General features: G+C 52.5%; 2 protein-coding genes across 2 annotated transcripts; one reads left to right on the top strand and one right to left on the bottom strand.

Annotated features, from left to right (window-relative positions):
• Positions 1-1,695: 1,695 nt before the first annotated feature.
• Positions 1,696-11,504, top strand: NCLIV_024770 (putative DNA excision repair protein; the record flags this gene model as incomplete). Its single annotated transcript, XM_003882672.1, has 15 exons — positions 1,696-1,951; positions 2,258-3,909; positions 4,891-4,980; positions 5,224-5,319; positions 5,884-6,030; positions 6,534-6,680; positions 7,148-7,410; positions 7,666-8,002; positions 8,455-8,526; positions 9,207-9,383; positions 9,755-9,831; positions 9,963-10,233; positions 10,386-10,461; positions 10,800-10,861; positions 11,154-11,504. The coding sequence occupies 15 exons, from the start codon at positions 1,696-1,698 to the stop codon at positions 11,502-11,504; spliced, it is 4,074 nt and encodes a 1,357-aa protein (XP_003882721.1).
• Positions 11,505-16,459: 4,955 nt separating this feature from the next.
• On the bottom strand, positions 16,460-18,613 carry NCLIV_024760 (SPBC16D10.01c, related; the record flags this gene model as incomplete). The annotated part of the gene is made up of 5 exons (XM_003882671.1): positions 16,460-16,597; positions 16,967-17,196; positions 17,434-17,673; positions 17,923-18,088; positions 18,296-18,613. 5 exons carry the CDS (start codon positions 18,611-18,613, stop codon positions 16,460-16,462), a joined length of 1,092 nt encoding a protein of 363 aa, XP_003882720.1.
• Between the last annotated feature and the right edge of the window lie 904 nt (positions 18,614-19,517).

Raw genomic sequence — 19,517 nt, 5'->3', positions numbered from 1 at the left:
GGCCTCTGCGCACAGTTACTTTCAGAGCGTTGTCCACCTTTGTGTGCAGTCTGGCACCTGGTTGCGCGCACACAAGGAATCGGGTCGTTTTAGCCAGTGAGTGAGACACGTTTCCACTGGGAGTTTCATCCACAAGTGCCACATATACAAACTGTATCGCCGCGTCTGCGTAACCCAACCCTCTGTGTAAACGTGTTCCACTTTTCGCGGCATATCAACGCACAGAGACGAGCTCAACGCTTTTTGTGGGCGACACGTAGGTCTCACGTCTCCGCGCGATTGCGCGACAAAGAACGCCCGTCGAACCACCCGAGATCTTTTGCGCAGGAAAGGCAAGCATACCACATGGCTTCAGCTACGTTATCGCCACACCCACGAGAAGAGGCCGAAAAAGACTGAACCATAGTTCAACTCTGCTGATTCTAGAGTCAAACACAGCTGGGTGGCAGCCGCGTCTCCCTGGCGAAGACAAAAATTACTGCAGTCTGTACAACCAGCGTCTAAAAAAAAATACAAAACCGCTCAGATACGAAAAGGACTGCATAGATCACGCTCTGCTTCTGCTACACACACGATCGGTTCGCAAAAGCCCTTCCCGACAGACGCTACCGTTCAACTATGCTCACACGACTCAAATTTTGTTGTCACAGTTCTGCCCCACGGAAGATCACAAAAAAACACGCCCCGCTTTTTAGATGGCGTCCCACAAAACGAACACCAAACAAAAGCGGAAAATCAGAAGAAGCGAGGCTGGAAGGCGTCGTTTTATCCGTTTTCATTGTCGTAATTACATGCTAACGACACTGTGACGCCCGACGTGTGGGTTTTTTCCTGTGCATGCAACGGCCTTGCAGATTGCCCTCTCAGATGCGACAGATACAGAATCGCGAAAGAAGCTTACTTGCAAACACTTCAGTCTAATTTTTTTTCCCTTCTGGGGAAATTTGGCCCGCGGAAAATGCTTCCGTTTAGACTGAAAGCCGGTGAGTTGTCTAAACGACCAGCCAAGCAACGTTCAGGCATCCCTTGAGGGTCATTCACACGGGTCTGTCGCAAAGGCGCGAGGCCTTCTTGTCTTTGGGTTTGCGTAAGGGAAGTTTCCATTTCTGTTGTAGATGAATTGGGCACAACTCGTCACAGTGATTCGCATATTCCGTTGTTTTTCTTCTTGAATTTCATTTCACCCCCGAAACTGTGTTGTAAGAGAAATTGCCCCCAAAGCTGTCCAGTTACAATTGATTCGCTGCGGGTCTTGCACATTTCTCCGCAGTAGTTAGAAACCGATCTTGTTCCCGGAACCGATGAATTGCATCTTCCAGTTCGTTCTGTCACAGAGACACGTGGTACTGCCTCGTTTCTTCGCTTCAAACAGAACACAGAGGCGCCCTATTTCCCTCGTCACTCAGTTTTGAGGCCGCTAACCGTCGGCTTTCTGCGGCATCTGTGCGGCGGCGCTTCTTGTGTATATACACCCCGATGGCGGCTTCGCTTCAGCTCCTGAGATTGTCCGACAGACAAAGGGAGTTGCTTTTCCAGCATGACAACTGCCAAGTGACGCGTTTGCCGGTCTCTTGCTGTTCTTCGTGCGCGCGCGTGCTTTGAGGAGCCCTCGCCGCCGGTCTCGCGTTGCCTATTTTGCTTGCCGTCCAAGAAACAAACGTCTCGCGCCCTGTGGTTCTCCCGCTACCTTCACCCATGGCGCCAACAAATGACGCATGCACCGATAAACAGAGTGACTCCCTCAACTCTGGAAGAGCCAATCCAGCCTTCCACGCAGGTCATGAAAATTGGGAGGCCGAGCGATCCGCTGCTGAGGCAGGTGATCTCTCAGGTCTCAACATTGAGCATCCAAGCCAAAGAGCATGGCCACAGAAGCAACACACTCCCGCTTCGGGCGGAGTCGCGTCGAGTCCTCTCGCGCCATGTGCTGCCGGAATGGCCTCAAAAGACCGTGAGAAGAATTCCAGGCCGTATTCGAAAGAATGCCAGAGTGCAGATACCCATGCTGTAGACAGTAACAGACGAGAAGGCGCTACCGTGGCGCTTTCAGCCCCTGGTGGTAGTATCGTCTCAACAGCCCAATCAAAAGAGGCATCACCTTTACCACACGGTAAAGAGGGTGATGGCATTCCTCTGTTTGCAGCAGCCAGCTCACTTGAGTCCGTAGCCAACGAATCCGGAAGCGTCCTGGACTCGTCCCTCTCTTTGTCTCTTTTTCAACGTCTCGGCGTACGTGCTGTATCTGCCTCTGCGGTAGAAGAACGCGTTCAAGAGGAACTTCAGCAACAGGAAGCAACATTGAAAAAACAGAGACAGAAAAACCGATCGTTGGCATCGACATCGTCTTCCTCGGGTGCTTCATCCTCTCCGTCGTGTCCGGAGTTGATCAGCCGGTCGAACGCCCCTTCCGCTGAACGAACTTCTTCGTCAGATGCCCGGGGACAGGACGATGTTTTCAGAGCCGAGCAGACAGTGCAGGGACAGAATGCTGCATGTTCTTCTGGCTATGGAGTGGAAGACCGGAGCGGGACCGGCCTCGATGAACTCGTGAGAGGATTTGCCTCGCGTTTGGAACCAGCTGTCGGAGACAAGCTGACCGAGAGCTGTGGAGAGAGAGAGACGGAAACGGAGTTTTCGCGGAATCGCCTCTTGCCTCTTCCCAGGAATGCCGCGAGCGATGCACTGCGCCTGAAAACGGGAGGCGGCGTAGAGCCCCCTTTTCGTGAATGCATGCGAAAGGAAGACAACCGAACTCACAGCGAAGATCGACCAAGCACTCGGGAAGCGGAGGGAGACACGGAGAAAGACAAGGAACGCGCGGTGGATTTCGGCTGCTCCGTCGAGCGAACTGGCTCTGAGGGGCCCTACCGAGAAGGCCATGAAGAGGAGAAAGAGGAGGAAGAGGAGGAAGAGGAGGAAGAGGAAGAGGAGGAAGAGGAGGAAGAGGAAGAGGAGGAAGAGGAGGAAGAGGAGGAAGAGGAGGAAGACGAGGAAGACGAAGAGGAGCAGGCGGACCTGGACGAGGACGACTGCTGGACGCCTGAGACGGAGACAACAGAGAGGCGTCGAGGGCTTCAGACAAGTCGGTCTGGCCCACGGACGAGTGAGCAGCCATCACACCGGCCGTCTGGTCGTGCGGCTTTGAAAAGAAAAAGAGAGGGGGATTCTCAATGCCCAACCGGCCACGACTCAGCTGACCAAGCTCTAGGCAGCGGCGCACCGCGAGGGTACCTGCCCCGCAGTGTCTGCGTTGGGGCGGGCGAGCTCGCAACGAAGAGGCGATTCAACCCTAGAGGGGCGAGCGGAAGAGGAGACGCGACGGGCGCGTCGCCGGGGCGACAGGCTGCCGTTGCGTCTGACAGCGCGCTGGAAGAGAAAGGAGATTCCACATTTGAGCAGGTCGGGGCGCCAGCTTCTTCCGAGCCGTCAGAAGATCCGCCTGGCGAACCGCCTCGGCAACGTCTGCCGGGAGACCTTTCGTCTCTCTCTCTCTCTCGTTCGCCCGCCTCTTCTCCCCATCGAAGTTTGCACAACGCGTTCGTTGACGATTCCTCGCTCCAGGTGTATCGTCGTCGCATAGCAGTTTTTGAAGCGAACGCTCGAGACAGCGACGGCGCAGCCTGCCGAGAGGACATCCTTATCTCTGCCGAGGCGGAAGAGCGCTTGCCAGGCGAGAGCGACGGAGGCGGAGATCGCGATGGCCCTTCTCGCCTCTTTGCGCAGTCCTTCCTCCGAGTCCCCAAATACATTTGGGAAAACCTGTATCCGCATCAACAGACCGGCGTCCGGTGGCTCTGGCAACTGCTCAAACAAGGCGTCGGGGGGATCGTGGGAGACGAGATGGGTCTTGGCAAAACGATTCAGGCTGTCGCGTTCCTCGCTGCACTTCACCATTCCGGAGTTATGAAGGTGAGCAAAGGGGAACCAGAACTCGAAAAGAAAGTGGATGTCGCCTCCCCCGGCGACCAGAAACAAGTCTTCCTTCCTCATTTGGGTTTGCCATCCCGTGTATCCTTATTCTCTCTCTGCCCCGCTGTTTCCAGGATCTGTGGGATTTCCAGCGACAGGCAATCACTCGGGCAGCCTTGGCGGCCTCGCTCCCGCTGGACGCCGCGCAGGCAGCCGCGAATGTCTCTTCTCAGCACCCGTCTTCTCGAAAGGGAGGCAACGGAGGCGTCATCGTCGTGTGCCCCGCAACCGTTTTGCATCAGTGGACGAAAGAATTTCATCTCTGGTATCCTCCCCTGCGCGTCTGCCTTTTTCACCACAAGGCAAGCGGCAGCGGAAACAGCCGAGATTCGCCCAGTCTCCAACGCACGTCTCCATAGCCACTCAAATATGCATGCACACACAGGCGCACATGCATAAAACATATATATGTATATATATATATATATGTATATATATGTATATATATGTATATATATATATATTTGCTGAAGGATGTATTTGTGTATTTATGTGAAAGCGCCCATAGAGGGATGAGGCACGTTGACATGTGCCGGCACCGTCTTCTCAGTTCTCGCTTTTTGTTTGGTGCGCGTTTCGTGGTAACGATTTCGGGTGCGGTTACCTCGACTAACAGAACTGCACCAAGTACACATGGATCTTTCATACACATACCCCTTGTACACATGCGCGTGGTATTCTTGTGAACGTTCCGCTGCATGTGCGCTCAGACGATTTGCATGCTTGTCTTGCTTTCTGCAAACACATGCCTGAACGAGTATATGTTCACCCCTGTACATACATGTGTAAAAGTAGCTTTGCATGAAGAGATCTATCCACATGTGTTTCGTGCATATCCTCAAGAAACAGAGCTGCGCATGCCTCTTTTACTGGTTGGTATCCCCACACGCGTGCATGTGTGGTCCCTTCCCGCATGCGTAGAGTGTCAACCTTTTGGAGAAAGCGGCGCGGGGAGCTGAGGAGAGTAACGGCATTCTCCTGACCACATACGAGACTTTTCGAATGCATCTGGTAAGCTTGTCGTCTTTGTCGGCTTGTTTTCGCCGCATTGACTGTCCTTCATTCCTTCGCCTTTCCAGTGCACATTTCTCTCTAATCGGCAAAACGTTCCTCCGGCCTGCACGTTCCTCTCAGAGCTGCGCTGTCGGGCTATGAGTGAGCGGAGACGACCAGAGGCTTCAACTCGAAAACGCGCTTTCCTCTTTTCTGAAGCGTTTTTTCGTCTCCGTTTTCCTTGGGTTTGTTTTTCTGCAGCGGCTTCTGTTGCGACACGTGTGGAAGATGATCATTTTGGATGAGGGGCAAAAAATAAGAAATCCTCACGCTGCGATTACCTTGGCGGTCAAGCAAGTCGGTTGCGCTCGCGTTCGTCCACAAAGTGGAGCCGGACCACTCTTTGTGCAGATCTGAAATTTCCATATTTTTAGGCACACTGTCCCTAAATATTCGCAGGATCTTCATGCCCCCTGTGCATATTTATTTATGTTGGTGTGTATACGCTTCGCGCATGCATCCTTGTTTCTCTCTGCCGCTATACGTTTGCATGCACTTAGGTCCATCAAAATCACGTATCGTTTTGTCCAGGAACGTAGATCGACACACAGCATAGCGCGCGCCTGTCTTCGTAGCTCACGGCTAGTCTAACTTTTCGTCTGTCTCTGTAGGCGTATACAATCACCGCTTTCCCGTCTCTACACCGATATCGGCCGTGCAAGCAGTCACCTGTGTAATTACACGTCAATATATATCCATATATCAGTATATGCAAGCAAGTGTGTACATTGCAGCGTAAAATTTGTGTGAGGTGCGCTATGCGTGAAGAGGCTCATCTGTCTCTGGCTTCCCCAGCTGCGCCGCCTTTTTCATTCGTTTTCTGTCGCTTTTTTTCTTGTGCGTTTTTGGTCTGGTTGCCAGTTGCCCACTCCGCATCGGCTGATTTTGTCAGCGACGCCGATTCAAAACAATTTACAGGAGTTCTGGTCGCTTCTGGACTTTGCGGCTCCGGGACGCCTAGGGACACTTCCCGTTTTTCTCGAGCAAATCGCCGAACCCATCACCATGGTGAGGACTGCGAAGGCTGCAAGAGGAGAGAAGAAGGGAGAGAAGGAGGGAGAGAAGGAGGGAGAGAAGAAGAGAGAGAACAAGGGAGAGAAGAAGAGAGAGAAGAAGGGAGATAAGAAGAGAGACGAAGGGGAACGAAATACAAGATTCCGAGGAGAGACAAACAGAAGGGGAAGGGACAGAGAAAGGCTACTGCAAGTTGGTTCAGAAGCAAGGCCGGACGTTAACGTCGCGTCTCATTTTTTTTACGTATCTGGATCTCATTTGGACAGGACACCCAAAGCCGGTATCTGTGCGGGCCGAGAACGACTGTGTCCTTTCCTCGTTTCTCATATCCTTTGTGTTTCTCTCTTTCTCGTTAGGCAGTCTCGTTATCTCCCTGCCTTCCGCTCTCTCTTCTCCGTCTCTCTCTTCTCCTTACTCGTTGCGAGGGTCTGCTCTGTGCTTTTCGTTTTCTCCCTTCACCCCTTTCTGTCTCCCTCCTCTTCGTTTCTTTCGCTTAGGGCGGTTACGCGAACGCCTCTCGGGAGCGCGTCGAGACAGCGTACCGCTGCGCGTGTCTTCTGCGCAAAGTTGCGCTGCCTTTGATTCTCAGACGGTCGAAGAAAGAAATGCAGGAATTCCTTCGTCTGCCCAACAAAGCTGAAGAGGTAGAAACCGCCGATCTCCGCAGACACCTGGCGTTGCCACTCCCAACCGAATTCGCGGAAGTCGCGAAGCTCCTTCGAGACTCTCACGTATCCCAGAAGTGCATCTACATCCCCACACGCACAGTTTTATGTTTACACATATAAACATATAACCGGACATGGACGCAGGGTGAGAATGCGAAACATGTAGATATGTAGGTAATGAGGTGCGTTCGTCCGTGTACGAGATGTTGCAGTATCGTGGACGGATGTTCTTTGCATACCACCGCATTAACCTCTTCTTCTCGGTCTTCCTGTAGTCATTTCTCTTCTGGTCGCGTTTCAGACTCTGGCAGTTTGACCAAACTACACCTTTTCCTTCTAAACGTTCGCGCACATTTCTTATGTATACATGTTCTGCGTGGTGGTGTCTTGTGTCGAGGGACTTGGAGTCGTCTGCTTTTGCTGTTTTCGTTTTCCCGTCGCAGGTTCTTTTGTGCCACATGACTCCCGAGCAGTACGCGCTTTACGTGGATTTTCTTGCCGCGCAGAAGGCGCGCTTTTCGCGGAACCACTATCATCCAAACGATTCTTTTGCATCGCCGTACGAGGCCTCTGAAGAGACGCTCGAGAAACGGGAGCGGTGTCGGATGCTCTTCACTCTCTCGGTTTTGCGAAAGATCGCGAACCACCCAGACCTGCTGCTCGTACACAACGACGTGCGCCCTGAGGACTACGGAAACCCCGAAAGGTGAGGCGTGAGCGAAGAGAGCGAAGAGCGCGATTCACCGGTGCCGGACGCCGCAGCGGATAATAGGGAGACGCAAAAGAGGGGACAGAGGGAGAGAGAGGAGAGACGCAAAAGAGGGCAGGATGTGAGGAAGCGAGACCAGCACTGCAGGGGGGAGCCGAGAACACAGCAGTAAATGCTCGAGAAGCGAGGCGGGAGAGAAGTCACGGTGCGGTAAACGCTCTTCTCAAACGGGCTCTTTTTTTCGGGGTTCAGGTCTGGGAAGTTGATCGTCTTGCGCGAGATCCTTCGCGTGTGGAAGGCAGAAGGTCGGCGCGTCCTTCTCTTCGCTCAGACTGTCCAAATGCTCGACATTCTTCAGACTTTCCTCGAAAACTGCGACACTTCGCTGCCTTCGTCTTCGCCTTCTGCGGCTCCATCACCCTCCGGGGATTCGTCGTTGCCTTCGGTTAAGCGCGAAAACGAGGAAGGGAAGAAGAGCGGTCGAAAGACCGCTGGAAGCAAAGACAGAGGATTTTCGTTCCTTCGCTTGGACGGGGGAGTACCCGTCGCCAGTCGGCACGCAATTGTCGACAGATTCCAGAGAGATTCGGTACAGCTTGTTTTACACCGAGTTTCGCACTTCCACGCCCGCGAACACCCAGGTTTCTGTCTCCGATTATAGGCCAAAACGCTTCACACTGGTCGCCCCGTCCAGGGTTTTGCCGTCTCCATACCCAAGTGCACCCCACGAGACATGGGCGTAGTTGCCGAGGCGTGTTGCTGCTTTTTACATGTGCTTTTAAGGTCGACCAGACAGATCCACGTGTTCAGATCCATAAACAGATGTAGACACAGGTAACGTCGTGTGTGAATACAGAGACGTGGGAATGTATACACGTGCGCGCGTTTGCACATGCGCAGATATATGTATACAGGTCTGTGTGTGTATGTACTAGTGTGTATGCACTCAAGGACAAAGGTCCACGCATGCAGGTGCGTGTCGATGGGATGCGTTGGTCTTCTTTCGGGCACTGTGCGTCTGTTGTTTCTCCTTTGTTTCAGTCAATCTTTGCGTTGCTTCTCACAACGCGCGTTGGAGGCGTCGGGTTGAACCTCACCGCCGCCGATCGAGTGGTGATCTTTGACCCCGACTGGAATCCGATGACTGACATGCAGGCAAGTGCCTCTTCAGGAAGACCTCTCTCTTCCTCGACGCTACACAAGACTCCTCGTCCCTCTTCAGGGCACATACACCCCCATACATATGTGCCTGTGGACGTTCATTTGCATGCATTTATAGTTATCTATTGTAGGTGCGCGTAGGTGTGCACAGCGTGCACGTGGGTGAAGTACCTCTTGGTACACGAGCAAACACCTTTGTACATGTCTGTGCACTTGGGCTCGTGATGCGATTCACACGCGCGCGGAGACCGCTCTCAACTGAGCAGTTGGCCTGGACGCGGTAGAGGTGCGAGCGTCTGGGTCGAAGGGAGGCGCACACACAGCCGCGCCGGCGGGGACTAACTTTTCAACAAGTTTTCCACCCTCGCAAGACCCGTTTCGTCTCTCTCTCTCTGCGCCGTTCTCGCGAACCTCCATGCGGAGTGAACGGCCCTGGGCTCGCTCCCTCACAACGCGAACGCTCTCTGTGCCGGGTGTTCCGTCTCCCTGCTCTTCGCCCCGAGTCGAGTGAAGACCTGGCGGCCGCTGTCGCCGAGTCGCTCCCTCGAAACGTTTCCTTTCTGCCGATGGGCGTTTCTTTCGCTTTCTCCTCGCTGTGTCTCCTTCCGCACCTTCGCTGTGTCTCCTTTCAGGCCCGCGAACGGAGTTGGCGGATCGGGCAGAGCAAAGACGTCTGCATCTACCGGCTGCTGACGTCCGGCAGCATGGAGGAGAAAGTTTACCACCGCCAAGTTTTCAAGTTTTTCCTGAGCCAGAAAGTTCTGCAGGATCCGCGCCAAAGGAAGTTCTTCAAGCGCAACGACTTGCAGGTAGAGCCGACGGCAGGGGAAAAAATCTCGAGAAGAAAGACACAGTGGCGAACTCGGCGGATACAGGCACGCACAAGAGAGCGAGAGGCTGCAGCGACGCGCCTCGATGGGGTGTGCAATAAATCATGCCGACGGCCGTCTGAGGGGGAGACAGTCGCCCGCCCCGTTGCTTTTTCGCGCGCGGTTCGCGGCGTGCTGACCCGTTGGGCCTTCCCTTCCTTCTGGGCGCCAGGCACTTGCCGCGAATTCGGGCTAGCTCATCCTCTCTACCGTTCTGGTCTTCGCCTCGCTGTTCGTTCTCCCCGTCGCCTTCTGCTGGTTCTCCGTCGGCGTTTCATCCTTCGTTCTCTCTCTGTCTCGCTGTCTCGCAGGAAATGCTGGAGCCGCCTCCCCCTCCGCCGGGGTTCTCCGCGAGCACTGCGCTCGGCGACGCAGGCGCGTCTTCGAAGTAAGCGACGCGGTCACTTTGCTTCGCATTCGTCGCCCACGACTGTCCGTTCTCCATTCTTCTTTCCGCGGCCTTCTGTATTTGAGAGAGTGGCGTTGCCTGGTCGTTCGTTCGTCTGCCTCTCTCCTCAGCTACCGCGACTGGCTGCGGGGCGGGATTCGCTGCGAGCGCCGCGCTGCAGAGAAGGCGTTCAAGAGAGAGCGCGAGGAAGAGGCGACGGAGAAGAAGAAAAAGGCGAGAAAAGCACGGGGCGAACGTGCCGACGTGGAAGACGAGACGTGGCACGCCTTCCAGCGCGCGGCGGCCGAGAGCGGCGCGCAGGGAGAAGGCGACTTCGGGGAAGACCTGGCGAGAGAAAACAACCTCATTTTGAAGACGCTGCTCGACGCCAAAGGCATCAAGGTATATACCTTTCGCTTTTCTTCGCTCCACACAGAAAAAATTGCAGAGTGCCGGCCGTCCCCTCGGCCGCGTCGATATTCTCCTCTCGCTGCGTAGTCGCCGCGCCTTCTTGGCCACCTTCGCCTCGCCGATTCGTTTTGTTTTTCTGTCAGACCTCCCTCACGCAAGACGACGTGGAACGCCCTCTCCTTGACGCCGCGATCGTCGACCGCCAGAGCCGCGACATCGGTGAGAGCCGCCGGCGCGTCCAAACCCGCACATCGTCTGCGCGCCGCACCCGTCTCTGTCTCCGTCTCTCTTTCCTCTTGCGCGTCGCCGCTCCCCCTCTCTCTGTCTGTCTTTCCTCTAGCGCCTCGCCGCTCCCTTCTCTGCAGCGTGGACTCCGCGGGTATCTCTGTGCTTCGTCCGCGTGGTCGTGTCTCCTCTGTTCCTTCCGCTCCTAGGTTCTCCGTTTCTCCTCCGTGGTTCCTCCCCGCAGCCGCGCCTCTTCGTTTCGCCCGTCTTCTCTGCTTTTGCGCGACCGCTTTTCTTTTTCCCTCTATGCACCCTTTTCGTGTGTCTCTCAGCGAAGGCGGCGATGCGGGCCCTGAGGGATTCTCAGCTGGAGCGCATGTCCCATGGCATTCACGTAGGTTCAGAGGGGAGAACGCGCAAACAGGAGGCAAAAACGAAAGAGAGATCAGCAACACAGGCCGCCTCGTTGTCTCTGAGAGACTTGCTAGAAATTTCCCCTCTTCCGGCGCGCTTCGGTGGCGCTCCTGTCGCCGAGTTTGTGTCTGCCTGTGGTCTCGCTCTTCGTGGAGTGCTGCGCCGATGCGCCGTCCTTTCTTCCGGATTTTACTTTTCCCGGATGTCTTTCCGGATCTGTCTTTCGTTTCGCCTTCTCCATCTCAACGTGTCTCAATGGCCTTTTTTGGCAGGTTCCAACGTGGACAGGAAAGCGCGGACGAGCCGGAATCCCAGCCGCGGCGCGACGTGCGCAAGCGAGCTCTTCGCGACCTTCTTCTTCTCTTTCGTCGTTCAATTCTTCTTCATCTTCTCCCGGGTTGGCTGCATCCATTCTCGCTGGCTTACGCAAGCTCCAGCAAACGCTAGTGAGGAAAGAAGAGAAGGAGACAAAAGACGAAGAGAAGGAGACAAGAGACGAAGAGAATGAGACAAGAGACGAAGAGGACGAGACAAGAGACGAAGAGAACGAGACGAAAGAAGAGAACGGGACAGGAGACGAAGCGAGAGTGGCGAAAACGCGGCAAACAGAAGCAGCCGCGTAGACAGAGAGACGATGGAAAGCCGCATGCACAGAGAGAAGGGAGAGACGGCGAAACCGGTTGGGGCAAGCAGGGAGGAGTGGAGGAAGGGGAGAGAAGAAGGAGGGACAGTGGAGCGTGGACGAGGAAAAAAAGAGAGGAGAAAGAATCAGAGGACTGGGTCTCGACTGTGCGGGGTTCTCCGCTGCGCGCCGCCCATGGTCCATGCTAGTTGTCAGCTACGATGGGAGCGTGGCTTTGAGTTCGGTGGTTTTTCGAGGTTTTCCTTTTCTCCAGAAACCGTCGAGAGAGCGTTCGCCCGACAGTCGGAGTGTGACCGTCTCGCGCGATCCAGAAGGACGACGAGGGAGACGCGGGGAGAGAGACGACAGTGTCACCCTCACCTTTGAGGAGAAGAAGCTTGCCGAGGAACTCCTCCACTTTTTCCTCTCTCGTTCAGATACCGACTTCGCGGTCACTACTGGAGAGGTGCGTCGAAAATACGCAGCAGACGCCAGATGAGCAGACCCTCGCACTCCTGTATTCACACCTATCCATGTCTGAATCTTTGCCTCTGTCTATCGATGTATCTCCCTCTCCATCTCTCTTCATCTATATCCATCTCTCTTCATCTATATCCATCTCTCTTCATCTATCTCCATCTCTCTTCATCTATCTCCATCTCTCTTCATCTATCTCCATCTCTCTTCATCTATCTCCATCTCTCTTCATCTATCTCCATCTCTCTTCATCTATCTCCATCTCTCTTCATCTATCTCCATCTCTCTTCATCTATCTCCATCTCTCTTCATCTATCTCCATCTCTCTTCATCTATCTCCATCTCTCTTCATCTATCTCCATCTACTGCTCTCTAGAACTGCACCTGTGTAGGATATATATATGTATATATATATGTATTTGTATATATATGTATATGTATATGTATTTGTATTTGTATATATATGTATTTGTATATATATATATATATATATATATATGTATTTGTATATATATGTATTTGTATATATATGTATTGGTATATATATGTATTTGTATATATATGTATATGTATATGTATTTGTATTTGTATATATATGTATTTGTATATATATATATATATATATGTATTTGTATATATATGTATTTGTATATATATGTATTGGTATATATATGTATTTGTATATGTATGTATTTGTATATATATGTATTTGTATGTATATGTATTTGTATATGTATTTGTATTTGTATATATATGTATTGGTATATATATGTATTTGTAATATATGTATTTGTAATATATGTATTTGTATATATATGTATTGGTATATATATGTATTTGTAATATATGTATTTGTAATATATGTATTTGTATATATATATATATATATATTGGTATATATATGTATTTGTATATGTATTTGTATATATATGTATTTGTATATATATGTATTTGTATATATATGTATTTGTATATATATGTTTTTGTATATATATGTATTTGTATATGTATTTGTATTTGTATATATATGTATTTGTATATATATGTATTTGTATATATATGTATTTGTATATGTATGTATTTGTATATATATTACGTGCAAATGGATACATGCGTTTATGTGTACGCATTTTTACGTGTTGGATCGACGACAGTCAAGGAGGATCGCGAAGGCTTGGCGTCCAGGCTGGCACATGCGTCGCCACAAACGTTTGGATTTCCTGGTCCCTCTGTGCTGTTTTCCTCTCCAGCTACTGGAGGTGTTCGCGCCGCGCGTCCCAGGTACGAAGAGTTCTTGGTTCGAAAGGCTTTCGCAACTCCGTAGGAGGCGAACCGCTGCCCAGTGATGGCGAAAGAAAGAGAAGAGAGGTGGAGAGAAAGGAAGATAGCGAGAAAGAAATACGCGGGGAGCAGCAGAGAGGACGCGGATACAAACGGACGGGAGGCACGGGACAGAGAATGACTGGAAGAGGGAGATTGGCGACACGAGAAACGAGAGACGTTGGAGCAGAGGGGGGGAGGAGCGAAAAGAACTTTGAAAGCGACGCGGACGCGAACGTCTGCAGCGTCGCGTGGGGTTTCACGGGACGTGCCTGGAGGCATAATTGCTTTTGGAAGTTTCAAATGTTTCTAGAAAAGACCGAAAACAATACAGACACCACGCGCCTGACGTTTTTCAAATGGGTGATCTGGATTTCCTTGTTTCGATCAGCATTCCGACGGAAGGTGTTTCGAGCGATTCTCAAGGAGGTACGGCTCGACGCTCTCTCCGTTTTTCCATTCTCTCTATTGTTCGCGGTGGTCTCTTGGCGCGTTTGGCCTTTCTCTCGCGATTGCCTTCCTCTGAGGCTACTTCCTTTCGCACATTTTCCTCTTCTTAGCACTCTCTGCGCAGCCTCCCTCTCCCGTATCGTTCTCTCGCTCCTTCCCGTGTCGCGTCTTTGTCGCCTCTGGACGTGGTTGTCTTGTTCGGCTTCTCGCAAGTGAAGAGCGGTTTCAGGCGAGGTGATTGACGCGGGACTGAAACCTGTGTTTCCTTCTCAGCTCTGTGAGATGGCGAGGAGCAACGACGCCACGCAAAAGCCGAGCTACTGGATCCTGAGACCGGAGTTCCGTCCTCAGACCTCCTAAGCTTCCTTTCTTCTACCGTCTTCGTTTTCCTTCTTCTGTCTCCTTGTTTCGCTTTTCTTCTCTGTCGCGTTGTCGTGCGAAGAAAAGAGCGGAGCTTTCGATGGCTGAGAAGGACGAAGGAAGAAGGCGAGGTTGCGCTACCTCCATGATTGAGACGCCTCCGTTTCAATGGACTTGGGCGGGAACTGAATTGCCAGGCGATTCAAACCAACCTCGCGTGACTGCAGGCGGCCGAGACAGCGCGAGACCAGGCCGCCGCGTTGAACACGAGAGAAGGCGAGGGCCCGAAGAAAAAGACAAGCAAAACAAAAAACAAGGAGCACAGGCGAGAAAGGCCTTACAAAAGAGGAGTGTCTATGAGGAGAAAAATACACAAAAAGGAGACTCAATGAGAAGCACACTGAAAATACCCACGCGAACACCCGCAAGTTATATATATATATATAGATGTATACATACATATTTATATATATGTATGCATGTATGGACGAATCATTGTGAAGCTGTACGTACATGCATACTTACGTGTAAATGTATGTATAAATACGAGTATTCGGACTTTTCAGCCCGGAGAACGGCACTGTGTACATGTCCACGGATCGGTCAAATATGTTATGTGTGTGAATCTCCGCAGATGTATTTTCTGTGGAAACACCGGGAGAAGAACCCGGTGAAAAGGGAATGAGGGAAACGAGAGAAGTGAAGCGAGAACACCGCTCTTCCAACCCAGGGCGCTAACATCCGACCATGTGTTGTTATTACATTATAGATTTTGTCTCTGTACAAATGATCCGCGATCCAGCACTGAATAACTCATGAGCCTGCTCCGGCTGTTTCCGCTTTTCTTTTCTGGAGCGAGAAACAGATGAAGCCTTTCTTCCCCGGAGAGGACGAGACAGTCGCGGAACGCCCTCGCTGAGTCGCCTCTCTCCCAGCGGCTTTTTAGTCCCGCTTTTTTATCAAAGTTTCTTCTTCGCGCGACGCATGTCCCCTGTCGTTCCTTTTCCCAGCTCTTTGTCAACCCTCCGAATCTCTGTCTCGCACATGGCTGCGGGTCTCAAGTGCGTGTCGCGTGACTTGTGCGTTTGACCCAACAGAGAGACGGCTTTCGCTTGCGCGTCTCCGTGTCTTAACTTTTCAAAGGCGAAGAAGGAATGGAAACAGAGATTACGGCTACACGTGGAGCCGTTTGCCGCGAGAAAGCCTCGCTCTGAGGCCGATCGAGAGACCAGAAAGAGACACACACGATGGAAGAGAGAACAGAAAAGTGGAGAGAAGAGCGAGGGAAGCGTGTGAGGGACGAGAGAGAACGGAGAAAACACGAGAGTGGGCTGGCCGCAGGTGAGAAAGGAGATGTATCCAGGGAGAGGGTTTTGCGCCACAGAGACTGGCATTCGACAAGAGACTTGGGACAGATTTTTTGTTTATGGGAAAAGGAAAGTTTCAAGATTCATCCACGATGCGCGCGTCACGGCCATGGACACAGGACAAGCTGTAGGACTACACCCACGAGAGACACGCCGTCTCACGTGTCGCCCATTTCCACATCGTCTGCGTCTTCGTCCACTTCTTCCCAGTCATCTTCGTCTTCCTCGCCTCCCTGAGCGGACGCTCCCTTCTCTTCTTCCTTCACAACGCGCAAGAGTTCTCGCGTGTGGACGCAGATCGGGTGATCGCGCTCTGCCGCCAAACCCGTCGAGGCCAGCAGCTGCAGGCACAAACAAACAGGAGCTCTGCGCTCTATATCGCAATCGCAGAGGCAAGAAAAGAGGCGCATTCGAAAACGAAACGCAGCGCGCTGTGAGACACCAACGGAGAGACAGGCTTCTCCGCACACACGACACGGCGCATGCGCGCGCACACACACACACCGGTATTATAGGCAGGTATTTTCTCCATCTTCAAGTAGACATACATACAGATCCGTACTGGTGCAAACAAGAAGCGTTCTGACCTAGCGTCGCGAGGGGACATGCATATGCATAAATATATACTTATATATATAATCATATATTTGTATATATATGAATAGATGTGCATATATATATATATATATATATAATCATATATTTGTATATATATGTATAGATGTGCATATATATATATATATATATATATATATATATATAAGTACATAGCCATGGATATAAAACTAGATACGAATATAGGGATATTTGTGTACGAAGCGAAGCAGGCTTCCGAGGCAGTTGCACTTCTGCAAACGCTTCTCCTGTTGCATGGACGAAACCAGTCAGTCTCTCCCGTCGTGCCCATATATTTGTGTCTGGTTTCTCTCGCTTTTTCTCCGATTTTGCTGGCCGGTCTCGCTCGCTCGTGCTGAATGTGCGTTCACTTCTTTCCGTTGTTAGTCGAGCCTTTGAAAAAACCGAGGGAGCTCACTTGCTGCAGATGCTCCAAGCTGTCCCTGGCGGCGGCGAACTTCTTCGCCTTGAAAAGCCCACACGCGAGGATCAGCCAGGAGTCCGCCTGTGCGCAAACCATCAGAGGCGCAAGGCATTCTCTCAAACCATGAAGAAAACAACAGGCAATCGCCCGCAAACGTCCGCAAGACGTGAAAACACGAAACGGGGCGCAAAGAACCAACGGACGTAACCAAAGAGATAAACCCCTCGACGGTGACCAAAAAGTGGACAACTAAAAACGCGTCGCCAAACGTGGCGCGTGGATAAAGAGGTGAGGAGCAAAAAAATGAGAGGAGGGACGCAGCAGGCGCGCCAAACCAGGCGGAAAAACCCGAGAAAACGAGAAACAGGAAAGGGAAAACGAACGCGAGAGATTAGTGGCGGAGACGGGCAAAGCAGAGAGCCGTTGTTTCTTCGTTTGTTCCGCTCTTACGTCTTGGTCGTCTTCTTCAATGCAGGAGGAGACGAGGAGAACGGCGGCTTCAGCTTCTTGAACGTCGATCAGGACTCTCGCCAAGTTGACGCGCAACTCGCGGCAGCTTACGTCGTCTTCGTCCTCAGAAGACGGAGACACAAGGCGCAAGTTTTCTTCACGTCTCTTCAGCTGAGCGTGAATCAGGTGAGCGGCGCGCAACGCAGCGGCGCGTGCGCCCTCAATGTCGCCTGCGGAAACGCGAAAGAAAAAAAACGTCGCAAATGTGTAACGGCCGCCGCATACAAACGAGCGACACGCCTCGAGTTCGCAACAGAAAGGAACGGAGAGGAGCGCGAACTTGTAACGGACGAGGAAGCGCGACGGGAGACACGGAAGGAAAACGCGCTGCGCCTTTTTTTTCTCGCATCTCGGTTTTCTTTCCGCGCGGCTGTCGGGGCTCCGCTTTTTTTGCAGCAACTCCGCACCGATGGTTTTGAGGAACGAAGCTCGGAGATGCAACGCATCCGGGAGACCCGCGTCTTGCGCCTCTGCGAGAGCGAGCGCGCCTTCGCTTTCTGCTCGGCACGCCTCCTCCGCCTCTTCCGCGTCGCACAAATCCGTCATGTACAGCTCCCCGACGCTGCACTTGGCGTCAACCAGCTGACGCGTCACGCGACGTCGCTCCTCCTTCAACAAGCGCACCGCCGCCGCAGTCGCGCCCCGTCCTGTACAGAAACCGGAAAACGGAACAAGATCACCACCGCTAAACACACACATACCTATAGTTGCATATATATAGATAAATAGATAGATAACTAGATAGATAAGTAGAGATATAGGTAGTTGCAAGAGCATGCATCGCTGTTTGCATGTGCACATTTCCTGATCTGAACGTTCTTCTCGGGCCCCGAAAGAGGTGTCTGCGGTCGACCGCGAGGAGTCTGTTGGGCGCCTCGTGCAGCTTCCCTGCTGACCTGAATTGCCTGCCTGACTCTCGCGGACTTGTGCGGCGGCGATCGAGGCTTCGAGGTTCTGCAGGGAAGCCTCCAGGAGGCCTGCGGCGCGTCGAAAAAGCTCTAGACTCGTCCGGCCCTCTTCGATTTGCGCGAGGTAGAAGAACTTCTCTGGATTGCGGTCGGGCTGAAGTGCAGGGAAGGAAAGAAGAAACAGGCAAAGACAAGAGCGTTGACTCGCCTGTCCACGAAGCTGCAGACGAGATTCGCTCGATCGATTTCGCTGCGTCGCAAATCTGCAGAGCTTCTGCTCCCCCTTCCTGTCCCGCTGGCGCTGGCTGTTCTCTTTGCCTTTCTTCTGCCGTCTGTTGTCGACGGATTCTTCGATTTCTACCTCGAGTTGAATCGCCCGTTGCAGCAGTTGCTTCGCCTCGTCCAGCTGGCCGTCCTCGGAGAGCATCTCGGCCGCCCGAACCAGCAGCGAGACGTCGTTGGGGTGTACAGACACCCCCTTTCGGAGGAACTTCCGAGCGAGGGAAAAGTCCGGAGGGAACGCGTTGACGCATCCTTCCGCTCTCTGCAGGAAGAACGAAGGCGGGAGCGACAACGCCTCGGAGTCCGTCGCCGTTTGTACCTCTGTAGCGACGGCCGATCGCGCTGCGGGAGACGCCTGGCCGCCTCCCGCGCGGCGTCTGTTCTGTTTCTTCTTCATCCTGGGCTCGCCGCGACGAACGCTTCACCGCAGGAAGCAGAGAGAAACAAGGCGGGAACCGACGCCTCGACACACACCGCCCCGCCAGAAAAAACCCCCTGCAGTCTCCCTCTCTGCAGGCGTGCGCCACGCAGAGCGAGACGCGAGAAAAAGAGAAGAAAAAGAGAAAAGGAAGAAGCGAGAGACAAGGGAGAAGCGAGAGGCAAGGGAGAAGCGAGAGACAAGGGAGAAGCGAGAGACAAGGGAGAAGCGAGAGACAAGGGAGAAGCGAGAGACAAGGGAGAAGCGAGAGGCAAGGAAGAAGCGAGAGACAAGGGAGAAGCGAGAGGCAAGGAAGAATCGAGAGACAAGGGAGAAGCGAGAGACGAGACGAAGAAAAACCGGAAGAAGAAGAAAGAAAAGGACCGAAAAACGCTCGAGTCGGACAGCTTTTCCACCTGGGCACCTTGCCCCCGCCCGCCTGGCGCGTCGAGGCCGTGAGAGTCCAGTTGCCGAGTCGGCAGAAAAAGAAGCAAAAGTGAGGAGGAAAGAGAAAGAAAGGAGACGCAGAAGGCGGTTTCCGCTTTTTATTTCAAAGAAGACGTTCGCCTCTGCGGCGGAAAGACGCTTCCGTTTCTCCCGCAAATGCGCGTTTTTCTTCGCATGCATGCACAGCCAGAGCGAGAAAAGCAGGAAAGACCGTCACGCTTTTCCCAGGTTCCTTGTCTCGCCGTGCATAGTTGTTGGATTCGCAGACTGTCTTAAACCCGATCTGCAGGGCGAATCAGGCTGCTTGTCTCCTGCGAAACCGATATCTGTGTTTTCCCCTTGGTATCGCCTTGCGTCTTGTGTCAAGCATCCAACCCTAGGTTAAAACCTCTGAGGTGTGCTCTGTACGTGCTGACTGTTTGCGCGCGGATCTTGC

This window comes from Neospora caninum, chromosome VIIb, assembly GCF_000208865.1.
Source record: "Neospora caninum Liverpool complete genome, chromosome VIIb".
NCBI lineage: Eukaryota > Apicomplexa > Conoidasida > Eucoccidiorida > Sarcocystidae > Neospora > Neospora caninum.
The sequence above is the reverse complement of the archived record's forward strand: the minus strand, read 5'-3'. Positions and strand labels throughout refer to the sequence as shown.